The sequence below is a fragment of the Octopus bimaculoides genome, chromosome 16, assembly GCF_046866305.1.
Source record: "Octopus bimaculoides isolate indiv1 chromosome 16, ASM4686630v1, whole genome shotgun sequence".
NCBI classification, from domain to species: Eukaryota; Metazoa; Mollusca; class Cephalopoda; order Octopoda; family Octopodidae; genus Octopus; species Octopus bimaculoides.
In genome coordinates, this window is record NC_142943.1 from 46,282,600 (window position 1) to 46,297,190 (window position 14,591).

Below are 14,591 nucleotides of genomic sequence, written 5' to 3' on the forward strand. Positions count from 1 at the left end.
GGGTGCTTTTTATGTGCCAGTTATGCAACACTGGCATCAGCCACAACTATGATTTCACTTGGCTTGACAGATCTCCTCAAGCCCAGCATATTGCCAAAGGTCTCAGTTACTTGTCATCACCTCTGTGAGGCCCAACGTTCAAAGATCATGCTTCACCACCGCCTCATTCTTATTTACTTACCTCTACAATGGTTTCTTCCTTCGGAGCCAAATTCTTCTCCACATCTTCCTTCAGACGTCTCAACATCATGGGTTTCAACAGCTGCAAAAGACAAGTGCATGGCTTCGTTTAGCAATTCCATGTGGCTTTACACAAACAGACAACCTGTACACCACTGGAGAGTGTGTTTTAACAGCTGGATGTTCACTCTTGGAATTTGCTCATTCTTCAAGGAGATTCTTGTTGGCTGAAGGGATTTAATAGGTTATATGGTCACAGTGGCATACGTGAATCAACAGACCCGTCCAACTTCAAAGTGAGACAATATTACTAAACCTGGCACTCCAAGGTAATGGGGCCATATTCTCTGTGAAATACTATTTGTAGAAGGAAAGAAGGAAAGGCTCATGACCCGGTGGTGGAGAAGGAAGCAGAGGAGGAGGAGGAGGAATCAGAGGAGGAGGAGGAGGAATCAGAGGAGGAGGAATCAGAGGAGGAGGAAGCAGAGAAGGGGAGGAATCAGAGGAGGAGGAAGCAGAGAAGGGGAGGAATCAGAGGAGGAGGAAGCAGAGAAGGGGGAGAAGCAGGAGGAATAAGCAGGGGAGAAGGGGAGAAAGTGGAGGAGAGGAAGAGGAGGCAAAGGAGGGGGAAGCAGAGGATGATGAGGGAGAGGAAGCAGAGGATGAGGAGGGGAGGAGGAAGCATAGAAGGAGGAGGGGCCAGCCCCATAGCATTATAAACTTTAATATAAACAAAAAAAGATGTACCTCTTTCAATCGGTCAACTTGTTCTTCTGTCTTAAGATCACCAAAATCTTTCATAAAAGACGTATAGGAATCAAATTTCCTTGGGTTTAGGAAATTAAGGAGGCTGAACAGTTCTTCAGTGTTGTTTTGTAAGGGTGTTCCAGTCAATAGAACAATTTGTTCCTGCAAAACAAAAATAGAAAAGTACAATATATTAAAGAAATAGTTTCTGAAATTGTTCAGGAAAACTCACTGTAGGAATATGAGAGATAAATTTTGTTTTAGAGATCAAACCCTGCCATGGTAAACTTTGCTTTTCATCCTTCCAAGGGACAGTAAAAATAAGCATCTGTAAAGTACTGAGGATCAACTTAACAGACCATTCCCTTCCTCCAGAATCTCTGGCTATGTACTTATGTAACTATTTATTATCGTTAATTAGTTGGAGAAGTACTTAGTCTGAAGTGAAAGGGAATGACTTTTGACCTTTCATAGTTCCTCTCAAATTATTGAAGTGAATGCATTTCATGTTCAGTTTGAACTTCAACAGGAAAGGGAAAGTTTGAGCAATAGGTCAAAATAGATGAGTGAGAAGAGGAGAGACAGAGGAATGCACTGGGTGGACCTGAGTGGAGGTGATGATATTCAGCTTGCAAATTCAGAAGAGAGGCCCTTGTAGTTGTGTGTGTGAGTGTGAGAGTGAGAGAGAGAGAGAGAGAGAAAAGAATTCTGTATGGGAATCATTATCAATCTAAGATGTGTGTTTAGCAGCCTAGAGATGAGAACAAAACTCAACGTTGAACTTGTGGAGGGTCAGCAAGTGATGTGGTCTTAAGTATTTTAAAGTCTTAGTATTTGGTTGTAAGTTCCTCAGAGATTCAGAAATCTAGCATTTACAGTGGTTTTGAAGGTTTTGGTTATGTTTTGTTCATGAATAGGTAGAAATAATCAAAAGACTTTTTTTTTTTTTTTTTCAGGCCAAATATGGGGCAGTCTTCCTTATCTTGCTAAATTGCCCAGCATTGGTGACAGCAATGTAATTGATGTACAAAATTGATGATAATACGATTAAGATTATTCACCATCATCATTTAATGTCCACTTTCCATGTTGGCATGGGTTGGACGGTTTGACAAGACAGGAGGTTGCACCAGGCTCCAATCTGATCTGGCAAGGTTTCTATAGTTGGATGCCCTTCCTAACGCCAACCACTCCAAGAGTGCAGTGGGTGTTTTTTATGTGCCACTGGCATGGGAGCCAGTCAGGCGGCACTGGCATCGACCCACGCATGAATGGTGCTTAATGCATGCCCGTAGCATGGGAGCCAGTCAGGCAGCACTGACATCGGCCACAACTATAATCTCCATTTTGATTTCAATTTGATTGTGATTTTGATTTTATTGTTGTTATTGTTATTATTATTATTATTAAATACATGTAACAACAACAAAAGGAGAGTAAGAAGAAAGACTGAGACAGTGCACCTCATCCTTTATTACATAATGTATTGCAGTTCTGCCACACTTGTCTTGATTATTTATTCCACGGATGTTGATAAAAAAAAAAGTACCAGTAATATACTGCTATTAGTAACCTCCTTTCCTTTATCAAATTATCATCTTAAAAAATTTAATGAAAAGGAATTTTTCAAAAGAAAATTTTTAACAATTAAAATTAAGAAAATATCTTAAAGTCACTCAGCAAAATTTCCTTTCCCTCCTTGGTTTGGTGATTCTCTGAACTTACCACTTCAAACTGTTTCAAACCTTCCAAGAGTCTGCAATTACGGTTCTTCAAGCGATGAGCTTCATCAATTATTAGACACCTCCACTCAATGGCTGTAAGAATCTCACAGTCTGTAATAACCATTTCATAAGTCGTGATCAAAGCATGGAATTTGTAGATTCCTGGAATCCGGTTGCCTTGCTGTAAGAGAGAATATAACATTGAAAGAAGTTAAAAGTACAAAATTTCATGTAGTTACATTAGTGTGTGTGTGTGTGTGTGTGTGTGTGTATACCTCTATGCATGTCAAATTTAAAACGGATTCAAGATTCCCCAGTGCATACATCAAATAAATATTTATTTATTGATTTATTTATTGCACATAAGAAAAATTCATCCTTTTGATCTGCTTTATTATTTACTTTCTTCATTATCAAATTATTATAAGGATGATCAATTAATAATATCAAATATTTTGATAATTTATGTATGGTTTCAGGTAATTTGTAGCCTTCATCTACAGTACGTTTTACTGTCATCATCATCATTGTTTAACAAACGTTTTCCATGCTGGCATGGGTTGGACGGTTTGACTGAGGTCTGGAAAGCCAGCAGCTGCACCAGGCTCCAATTTGATCTGGCAATGTTTCTACAACTGGATGCCTTTCCTGATGCCAACCATTCCGAGAGTACAGTGGGTGTTTTTTACGTGCCACCAGCACAGGAGCCAGTCAGGTGGCCCTGGCATTGATCAAGTTCAGATGGTGCATTTTACGTGCCACCAGCATGGGAGCCAGTCAGGGGGTAGTATTATTATTATTATTGTACTCAGCAGCATGGAAAGAAATGATTTTGTTCCAGCTTTGGAGCCAGTCATCATATCTACAGCACCCAAATTCCATAAAGCGAGCAGCTAGACAACCACCAGGTACTGTCATCACTGAAATGCTGGAAGTAATTGGCAAGGTGGATTATATGCTAGTCACTTGTATAGTCCATCAAGTCATTCAAGAAAGTGCCATAGCCTCTGACCAGCGCAGCAGGACAATCATCAACTGTCGTAGGAGCAAAAAACTACAAAGGCTCAAAACTGATGGATCAAGTTATGGAAGTTTCTGAAAGAATAACAACACAACTGATTAGGAATAAAATTAGCTTAGATGAGCTACAGCTCAGAAGAACTGGTACTACAATGCCTTCCTCCTTCTGAGACAACTCCAGAAGTACTTAGCTAGGAGCATGCTGTTGTAGAAGACATTTATAAACCTGGAGAAGGTACTTGACAGTGTTCCATGCTCGATAATCTGGTAGTCACTAAGGAAATCAGGGGTAAAATGAAAAGCTTGTGAGGACCATGAAGGTCATAAACAGCAATGAAGTCGACAAGGAATACAGAGAGAAGTTTGGTCCGATGTTAGGTCCAGCAGGACTTAGTCCTCAGCACCCTTCTGTTCTTTATGGTCCTCAAATTAATGACAGAGGAGTTTAAGACCACCTAACCAAGGAAATTCCAATACACTACTGACAAAGCTCTTATAATTGCCTGTGTATGTAGGAGATTTAGCAAAGAAATTTCAGGTATTTCAGAATGGGGAAACCTCAAAGTAAACCTAAAAGAAGAGGTTTAGCAAGCAAGAAAGAAGACAGGATGTTGCTAGCAAAAAGGAAATGACTTGGTCTGATGTAAAGAAATGGAACCAAGTAGAAATTTCCAAGACAGGAAGGCCAATGGAGAAGAGAGTGGGAGGCTATAAATGATTCCATCGACCCCAGTGGTGAACTCATATTGATTTTATTGAACCCCAGAAGAATGAAATGCAGAACCAACTTCAGTTGGATTTGATCTCAGAGTGTGAAAGGATGTCGAAATTTAATGAATAAATAATTGCACAGCTCAATAGCATAGGATTTGTTTTGTACTTTGTAATGGAGAGAGAGAGAGAGAGAGAGAGAGAGAGAGAGGTGAACTCACATCGTCTTTATAATACATTTCATACTCCTGAATCATGTGTCTGCTGGTGTTGCTGAAAGAAGAAAAGGTTTTGGGAGAAAATGGAAAAAAGAAAGAGAAACTCTACAACAACATACAGGTACAGGTGTGACTGAAAGAGAGAGAGTGGGAAGAGAAATAAGGGGATTCCTCACATAAAGACATTCTCTTCTATCTTAGTTACATTCTCATCTAGGATGATGCCTTTATAGGAATAGTAAATCGTTCCTCACACTTGGCTACCACCATATTTTCTCAAACCTGATAAAATAAAGATAATCCTGGCAGAATTTGAATTCAAAATTTGATGACCGAGAGGAATTTTTGTCTACCACACATGACACTGTCAGTAATACTAGACTGATTTAAGAGACGAGAGAAGCTGTGACATTGATGCAGTTCTTCGTGAAACAGTCAAATGATTTGCTTTGTACAGATAAGGAACATCCAGTGAAATATAAGAAAACAAAACCTAACATGGACTGAAACAATATTGTCACTGATTCAAAGGCGGTGAGCTGACAGAAACGTTAGCACGTGGGGCGAAATGCTTAGCAGTATTTAATCTGTCTTTACGTTCTGAGTTCAAATTCCACCAAGGTTGACTTTGCCTTTCATCCTTTCAGGGTCAATAAATTAAGCACCAGTTGCATATTGGGGTTGATCTAATCGACTGGACCCCCAACTTCCCAAAAGGAGTTGCACCTAGCTAGAGTAGAAAATAATATTGCCACTGTTTCAGGTTTCATGAAAAAGTCAATCTCAAAACAAGGTTTCAATTCTCAGTGCTAACCATTTCTCTTTACTTTACTTATATTGTCTATCATCATCATCATCATCATTTTTGCATCTCCTTCATGTAGCATGGTTACACAAGACTTCTTTAGGCAGTATTTTATGTCCTTCCTGTTGCCAAGTAAGGAACTGATTTCATTAGCCTTTTGCACGATGACTCTCTCAAAAGCCAGTGATTAAGTAGTGACATCATTTTATGCTTTAAGTGTGTAAACAAATGTGAACACACAAGAAAGGGAACAGATAAATAAAAAGAAAGAGAGAGAGAGAGAGAGAGAGAGAGAGAGAGAGAGAGAGAGAGAGAGAGAGAGAGAGAGAAGTGAGCTGTAAAAACGAATGAAAGAGTTGCAGGAGGTGGTTTGTACTTACGATCCATGATAGAGAATAGCATTCATTTCTGTCCAAGTCTCAAACTCTCTTTGCCAGTTACATATGGTTGACAGTGGTGCAATTATCAAAAATGGTCCAGGAATACCATAGAGATCAATTTCATTGAGAAATGTGATACTTTGGATTGTTTTACCTAAACCCATCTCATCAGCTAAGATGCAGTTTTGCCTGTCAGTGGAGAAGAGAGAGAGAGAGAGAGAGAGAGAGAGAGAGAGACATATTAGAGAGGCTGAACTCATCAACAACAAGTCATAATGTTGGATTTTGAATTAAATGTTGTTCTTAGGTTTATTCTATATCAGATAAATAGCATTGTTGCTTATAGGATTCCAACAGGCCAATCAGTGGATCAGTGCATTTGCAATGGCAATTAACAAAGGATTATCTCAAGAACTCAGGAAGAACAAATATCACAAAATGTATTTTCATTTAAGAGTCAAATGTTTAAATTTTTTTGTCAAAACAAACACACACACACACACACACACACACACAGACGTTACAAAACAGACTCTCTACAACTTGGGAGAGAGACTAGTACAACAAGATAAATTCATTCCAATGCACTAATCCAGCTCATCAATCATCTCGCCAACATTCAAAGAAATATGTATATATTATAGGCGCAGGAGTGGCTGTGTGGAAAGTAGCTTGCTTACCAACCACATGGTTCTAGGTTCAGTCCCACTGCGTGGCACCTTGGGCAAGTGTCTTCTACTATAGCCTCGGGCCGACCAAAGCCTTGTGAGTGGATTTGGTAGACGGAAACTGAAAGAAGCCCGTCGTATATATATGTGTATGTGCGTGTTTGTGTGTCTGTGTTTGTCCCTCCCAACATCGCTTGACAACCGATGCTGGTGTGTTTACGCCCCCCTAACTTAGCGGTTCAGCAAAAGAGACCGATAGAATAAGTACTAGGCTTCCAAAGAATAAGTCCTGGGGTCGATTTGCTCGACTAAAGGCAGTGCTCCAGCATGGCCACAGTCAAAAGAGTGAAACAAGTAAAAGAGTAAAAGAGTAAAGATAAACATACTGACATGCTTCACAATTTGTCAAACAAATTTCTCTCACAATGCAAAGTCCAGGAATCACAAACTTGTTCGTATTTCTAATTAACTGTACACAATAAAATAATAGCAGAGAATCACACACACACACACACACACACACTATATATATAGAGAGAGTGAATAGATACTCACACTTTATACCAACTAAACGTTAACCAGTTTACACCTTCCAGTTGGTAGTCTCGTAATCTGTTGTTGTTTTCATAATTTCGAGATACTTCTAGTTTCTTCCACCCAGAAGGGTGTGGTCTTTCTTTAGGCTTCAAAAAGAAAAGGCAAAATTTGATTTACTGAAATATTTAACAATACACAAAACAAAGAAACAAAAATTATAGTGTCCCACATTTCTCCAGATCCCTTATTCTTTCCTATTTGTTTTTGTCTTCTAATGTAGCCCCATATTGGCAGGGGTCGGATGGAATTTGTTGGGGTAGATTTTCTATGGCTGGATGCCCAATGTACACTTGTCTCCAAGTAAAGTAATATTTCCCTATAACCAGACATATTTTCATGGGAGGTTGTGTAGCGGGGATTCAGACCCTAATCATGAGATACTCAGTTGACCAGTCAGCATGAAGCTGTGAAAGGATACTAGGACACATTTAACATTCCACATCATAATTGAAAAGAAAAAGCAGTAAAACGAATACAACAAAATCACTAAGGAAAAGAACAAGAGAATAATTACAGAACAAAACAAGACCAGTGAAGAAAAGAATAACAGAATCAGTAAAGAACAGGAACAACAAAATCAGTAAAGAACAGGAACAACAGAATCAGTAAAGAACAGGAACAACAGAATCAGTAAAGAACAGGAACAACAGAATCAGTAAAGAACAGGAACAACAGAATCAGTAAAGAACAGGAATAACAGAATCAGTAAAGAACAGGAATAACAGAATCAGTAAAGAACAGGAATAACAGAATCAGTAAAGAACAGGAATAACAGAATCAGTAAAGAACAGGAATAACAGAATCAGTAAAGAACAGGAACAGAATCAGTGACAACACAACATAATCAAGAGAACACAGAATAACGGATTAATGAGTTTACCTTTCGTTTTTCTTCACTGGGTGGTATTTGTAATTTGTTAAAAATTTCAATTTTTTTAGGATCAACATCTTGAGGGAGTTCCCATGTACTCTCTTCATAGGGTAGGCTGGTCCACTTGACCAAATAATGGACAACTTTCTCTTTTGTTTTGGGATCAATTGAGTGAGCAACCTCCAGTACTCGATCTACTTCAACATAGTCTGGATTAAACAGCTCTTCTTCTTCTGCCTGTAAAATTTAGAATTAACATCATTAGAAACAGCTACAAGGTGGTTCATGGACTAAGTTACATTTAATATCATCTCCTTCAAAATAATCACCTTGTGCAACAAATACACCAGTCCCACATTCCTATCCCTTTAGGAATCCAACCTGGAAGTCGTTTTCCAGAAGTGAGTCGAGGACCTTCAGCAATTTGCTCTGGATCTCAACAACAGTGTTAAAACGGTGACCTTCGAGCTACATTTTCATCTTGGGGAAGAGATGGAAGGGCTAAATCTGGTGGAAAGGGTAGATGTGGAATTGATACCTTGTTGTTTTTGGTGAGAAACTCTGAGTGAAGAGAGCTTGGTGAAAAACCCAATTCTTCACACTCCACAGTTCTGCTCATTTTCACAGAATGTCCTCCTCCCTCAAATGCTTCAAAACATCGTAGTAGAACTCTCGATTGACAGTCTGGCCGCCCTGGGGGATGAATTTTTGATGCAAATTTCCAGGAGTAACACTCATGGCAAGCCTTCCACATTGCACACCAACCAGAGACACTCTTCTGCTTTAGAAGTGCCCAGGCCATTCAAAACATTGCATGCAACCCATTGCCTTGTCAAAGCATGCTCAATGATTTTGTAGCGGACTTCCCAAGTTTAACACAAAATTTCATGTTGGGCTCTTTGTTCCAGTCCATGGCAAAAAGACTGCAGCATATGCATGTGATCACAAAAACATAAATTTCACATCTTGCAAAGTAAACACAGTGATGTCACTCAGCACACTGTCTCAAGAAGGTCATTGCTATTTCTCACTATGCATGCAACCATGTGCTGCCATCTGTTGGCACACTACAGAATTATACCATCTTGTACATATTATAAAATCAGACATACATGGATATCATCATCATTTTAACATCCACTTTTTGATGCTCGCATGGATCACATGGAACTTGTTAAGGTAGATTTTCTACAGATGGATGTTTCCTGTTGCCAACCCTCAACTGTTTCCAAGTAAGGTAACATTTCTTCATGACTAGACAGGACTCCATGAACATTGGAAACTAAGGACACCACTTGCAATTATTACATGCTGTCAAGGAAAAGAATCATCATCATCATCATCATCATCGTTTAATGTTCACTGTCCATGCTGGCACGGGTTGGACAATGTGGCCAGAGCTGGCAAGTTGGAGGCAGGGCTGCACCAGCCCCACACATACACACGTATGTACGATAGACTTCTGTCAGTTCCCATCTACCAAATCCACCCACAAGGCTTTGGTCAGCTTAAGGTTATAGCAGGAGATTCTTGCCCAACATGCCATGCAGTGGGACTGAACCCAGAACCATACACTTGGAAAGCAAACTACTTCTTATCACACAGCCACACCTCCATATATATGTGTGTGTGTGTGTGTGTGTGTGTGTGTGTGTGTGTGTGTGTGTGTGTGTGTATATATATATATATATGCATATATATATATATATATATATATATATGTATATATATATATATATGCATATATATATATATATATATATATATATATATATTGCGATGGTTTTTGGTAAGCAGTGTTGATTTTTACAATTCTGTAAATAATAATGATATTTGATAAGCTTAAAGTTTATAAGCGAACACTGTGTAATGACTAAAGAAAATGTCCCCACATTAGACAATATTCTTTAGTCATTATACAGTGATCACTTATAAGCTTTAAGCTAATAAAATATTATCATATATATATATACAGACACCAGCACAAAGCAGTTAGTGAAAGAAGTGGAGAAAGAAGCAGCTAAGAAGTGAGAAAGAGAAACAGCAGTTGATACAAAAAAAGGGAGACATGAAAGAGTCAGAGAGAAGAAGATGAACTGCACAAGTGCCTTGTTGTTGTTCATTTGATTAAGTTAGTTCTTCTCATTCTATCTTTCTCACACATAGTTTTATTTTATTTCATTATGACAATATTTATATTGTAAAAATAATAAATCTCACTGCTTTATGTTCGCTTATTTCATCAGATTTATTTGATTCAGTTTTTATAGTCTCACTAACCATTTCCCCTTATAACTGACAACTCATAATAGGAACTATAAACAGCTAAGATCTTAATATAAACAATGTATTTGTAAACAACAACGGTTCATATAAGGGAGTAAACATAATAGAAAGGGAGATAAACAAGTGTGTTTGGATTATTTCGTATGTCTGGATTGAAAGAACAAAAACATTTAATAAATTTAATAGTATGAGATTTTAAAGAATGGAGATATTCCATAATAAAATTATTTAAGTTTTCAATTATGATTTCTGTATTGTATCCCTGCAATATACGAGCTGGTATCAAAAATTTTCCAGGCTAGTTCTGTAGCGCGCCAACAGATGGCAGCGCACAGTTGTGTGCGCAGTGAGAGCTAGCAGTAACCTTCGTGAGGCAGTATGCCGAGTGACATTGCTGTGTTTACTTCGCAAGTTGTGAAATTTGTGTTTTTGTGATCACGTATGTATGTTGTAGTCTACGATTTTGTCATGGACAGAAACAAACAGCCAACATGAAATTTTGTGTTAAATCTGCCTCAATAAATTCCATCTGACTCATGCAGAGAATGAAAAAGTGGACGTGAAAATGATGGTGGTGATGATGATGGTGGACTGCCAAGTTGTTAGGGTACTGACCAATCAAGAAAGAGGTTGATAGCTCATATCCTGTCACAGCCCAAACATTAAATTTTGGGGTTTTAATTTCTCAACCTGACTAAATATATGTTTATGAAACACATGGATAGATTCTACATACATATTCATTAGCAGTACATATATTTGCATATATACATATTCCAAATTGGATTCCACTCAAAGGCATTAAGCTGTCTAAAGCATCACCATCATCATCATTTTAATATTTACTTTTCTCTGCTTGCATGAGTCAAACGTGAATATGTTGGGGCAGAGATTTTCTACAGCTGAATGCTCTTCCTGTTGCCAACCCTAATTTGTTTCCAAGTGAGGTAATAATTTCCCAATCTATTGAACAACAACCTGGACTGGAAACAAACAACACCGTGGATGAGGCTTCTGTCTACAAAGATTATACAACATATCAAGACATGCTTTACTGGTGGGCTACAATCAAATAACACCATTAACGAAACCACCATTTACAATCAACAAATAAAAAAAGGAAAAGGAGAAGCAAAGGAAATAAGAACTCATTCACACACATACACACACACACACACACACACACACACATTACACAGAATATTGTGAATGTTTTTGTAATTGTTGTGAATATTTTTCTTTTAGAATGAATACTTATATCAACAAAGATATTTACTTCAGAAACATTTAAAGTATTAATAACAGATATATTTCCTTCAAGACATAACTAAAACAAAAAGTTGGCTGCCTCACCATTGAGAATGTGCTTCTGTTGAGCTGTTTCATCTTGTAGCGTTTCACTTTCATATGGATGCGTTTGTCTGTAGATAGTTCCTTCACAGTCTTCCATTCGGAATGCAGATAGGAACTGAAAGTATCAACCAAGAATTGTCTTAAGCTTCATCAACACTATGACAGTCATCCGATTCCAATGCTTATCACTGCCTTTCAACACTTGTTTACATACATTCATGAACTCCACTGTCTCAACAATATCCAAAAGGTATTTTGTTTTGTGTAGTTATATATGCAAGCAACTGAAACTGTAAACTACGTCATTAGGCATATTTGTGAACATCTGAGGCCCGTGCTCTGTACAACAGTCTCCATTTAGTTGTATTTATTTTGTGTCACTGAATAATTTGTATTCTAATGAGTGTGTGTTTGGTGTTTGTTTTTGGAGAATTGTTGTTTGGTTAGAGATACTTGGAATACTTTGATGATTGCAAGTTTATCAAGGGATTTAGAGACTGTACTGGCAAAGTATGTGGTTGGTTTTTTGGTGCAAGCACCAGATACTGGCGTTATGTTGATAGTGGTCAAGTAAAATGCAATTTTTTCCATTGCATTGTAGTGGGTTTGAGAGAGAGAGAGAGAGAGACCCTGTGTGTGTGTTTATGTTGAAATAAGACATCAAGCAGTGTTTAAATATTACAACATAAGCTGACCAATTGTGTGTATGGTGTTGCAGGAGAATTTTTTTAAAATACAATTCTTTTGGAGAATTTTCTATGTCAGTGTCGTATGACAACTCTGTTCTTGTATTTTGAGTGTGATTTTCAGTTGACATTTATTCATTAAAGTTCCTCTAAGCATCATACAAGACCATGAATGTTGTGTATGGATGACAGTTTCTCTGTAGTGACAGTTTAATTTGAAAGAGATGGTGAGATACTATGTAAATGTTGAAGAAACTGTGACAAGAAACTCAAGGCTCTTTGATTCGTTGCATGAATTATTGTTGCCAAAATTAACATTTAAGACTAAGTATTACTCTATCAATGAAAACAGATCAACTCAAGTTGACTACACTGCTTTTAGGACAAGGACTCCAGTTCTTCACCATAAAAATATTCAAACACCTTTTGAAATCAATTTTAGAGTGTTTTAGGAAATTGCTAATTCAGTCATTTTCCTGAGTGTCCCTGATATAAACCATTCTGCCAAAAGGTTCGAGTAATCCCTATCTTATCCTTTTTTTTTTTTTTTGTTAACTGGTTTGATCTTATAGCTCAGGAGGCTACTACTTAAACACACCAATAACTTAGCCACACAGGTTTGACCAGAATTTCTACGAAAAATAACATCCGTCATGACATGGCAGACAGGCCATGGCTGCAGATAATACTTAAATATTTTTGGTAGGTGCTATGATAAAGATGATAAACTATCAGAAATAATCCTTTTTCTGTTGAAGACAACAGAAGGTAAATAAATCAATGGACATGTTTCAAATGATTAATATATGTTATGTAAAAAACTTAGGTTTTTCATTCATTTTAATTGCAATACAGAATAGAAATGCTATCTATCTTCTGACTAATCAAAAATTTATTTAGAAAGATAATTGAGTAGAATATTGATTTGATGAACAAAAATGCCACAATGCTCTTTGGTGCCAGGAAGTTAATATGGAAAAGTTTATTCTACTTACTAGTTTTTGTATTTCACAAAAAACTCATCCTCCCTTTCAGGTATTTCTTCATCAGTTGCCGTCTGGAAAAAAAACAAACAAAACAATACCCAATAAACAATCAACAATTCTTGGTATAAACAATAAATAATTAATAACCTCTACATTTCACACAAAACTAATGACTTTTCTAAATAAAAGTACAGCTTCTACATAGTCTCTGGACTTGCTAGATATATCCAACCTCCTTTAAATCACATACTACAATCTAAAATTAAGGAAGGATACATTGGTTAATGTAGTTTGAGCAGCATTCTCGTGGTTGAATGCCTTTCGCTAAAGGTTGGTACATTTAGGATCAACCTAGGGCTAAACAACCTCAATACTAAGTGATCTTAACTTCTCTTACCATTCCATACAATTCTACATTTAACTTTATTTTGTTCCTGCATCCCAGACCCTTTTCTTTACACATCTGGGCCTTATTTCATCCACCCAACCCAAACTGTAAAATAACCAAATGGTTAGCTCTTCAGCCCAGATTCATCAAAGATGTTTTATTACAAAGCAGGACACCACATGATCCAGCATACTTCAGTTCATTTGACTGTCAGGAACAGATCAACCAAGAATGTTACCGACAGCAGCAGGTGTGGCTGTGTGGTAAAAAGTCTGCTTCCCAACCACATGGTTCCAGGTTCAGTCCTAATATGCGACACCTTTGACACTATAGCTTACTATAGTCTTGGGCCAAAGTGGATTTGGGAGATGGAAACTGGAGGAAGCCTGTTGTATACAAGAGTGCATGTGTGTGTGTGTGTGTGTGTGTGTGTGTGTGTGTGTGTACACACATATATATCGTCTATTTATATATACCTAAATAGGAAAAAGTACATGCATCACAAGACACCATAGTAAATCAATCAGATGAAATGATAAATCATTTGCACAAACATATATATATATATTATAATTTTAGTAGCAAAGTGTGAAGCTTCTACACAGTTTCCATCTTCCAAGATATTGGTCAGCCTAAAGAGTGGAAGCAGACACTTTTGCCAGGCATCACACAGGTGGATCAAACCAGGAATCCTGTGGGTATGAAGCAAGTTCCTTAACCACACACTTTGCATGCACCCTTATAGTCAGGACTAAGTTATATATTTACAAATCAAAGCAATGAAGAATTAAACAACAACAACAACAACAGCGGCGGTGGCGGCGGCGGCAATGACGATGACGACGGCCGCCGCCGCCGACAACAACAAGAATAATAATAATAATAACAACATACATCAGGGTCAACTTTCCGCATTCTAGATCCAAGAATTTTCTCCACAATCATAATATCTTCATCAATAACTTCCTGGA

The 14,591-nt window shown here is 37.7% G+C and overlaps 1 protein-coding gene across 8 annotated transcripts in view; it reads right to left on the reverse strand.

Moving 5' to 3' along the window:
• Positions 1-14,591, reverse strand: part of LOC106872482 (ATP-dependent chromatin remodeler CHD9) — a 128,408-nt gene that overhangs the window by 56,748 nt on the left and 57,069 nt on the right. For all 8 annotated transcript variants that reach the window (XM_089364630.1, XM_089364627.1, XM_089364629.1 and 5 more), the window contains 10 exons: positions 14,515-14,586; positions 13,242-13,303; positions 11,561-11,675; positions 7,931-8,158; positions 7,009-7,136; positions 5,786-5,974; positions 4,604-4,655; positions 2,653-2,832; positions 928-1,089; positions 182-262 (listed from right to left, as the gene is read on the reverse strand). In XM_089364630.1, the coding sequence (XP_089220756.1) occupies positions 182-262; positions 928-1,089; positions 2,653-2,832; positions 4,604-4,655; positions 5,786-5,974; positions 7,009-7,136; positions 7,931-8,158; positions 11,561-11,675; positions 13,242-13,303; positions 14,515-14,586 (1,269 nt within the window). The remainder of the gene's footprint in view (positions 1-181; positions 263-927; positions 1,090-2,652; positions 2,833-4,603; positions 4,656-5,785; positions 5,975-7,008; positions 7,137-7,930; positions 8,159-11,560; positions 11,676-13,241; positions 13,304-14,514; positions 14,587-14,591) is intronic.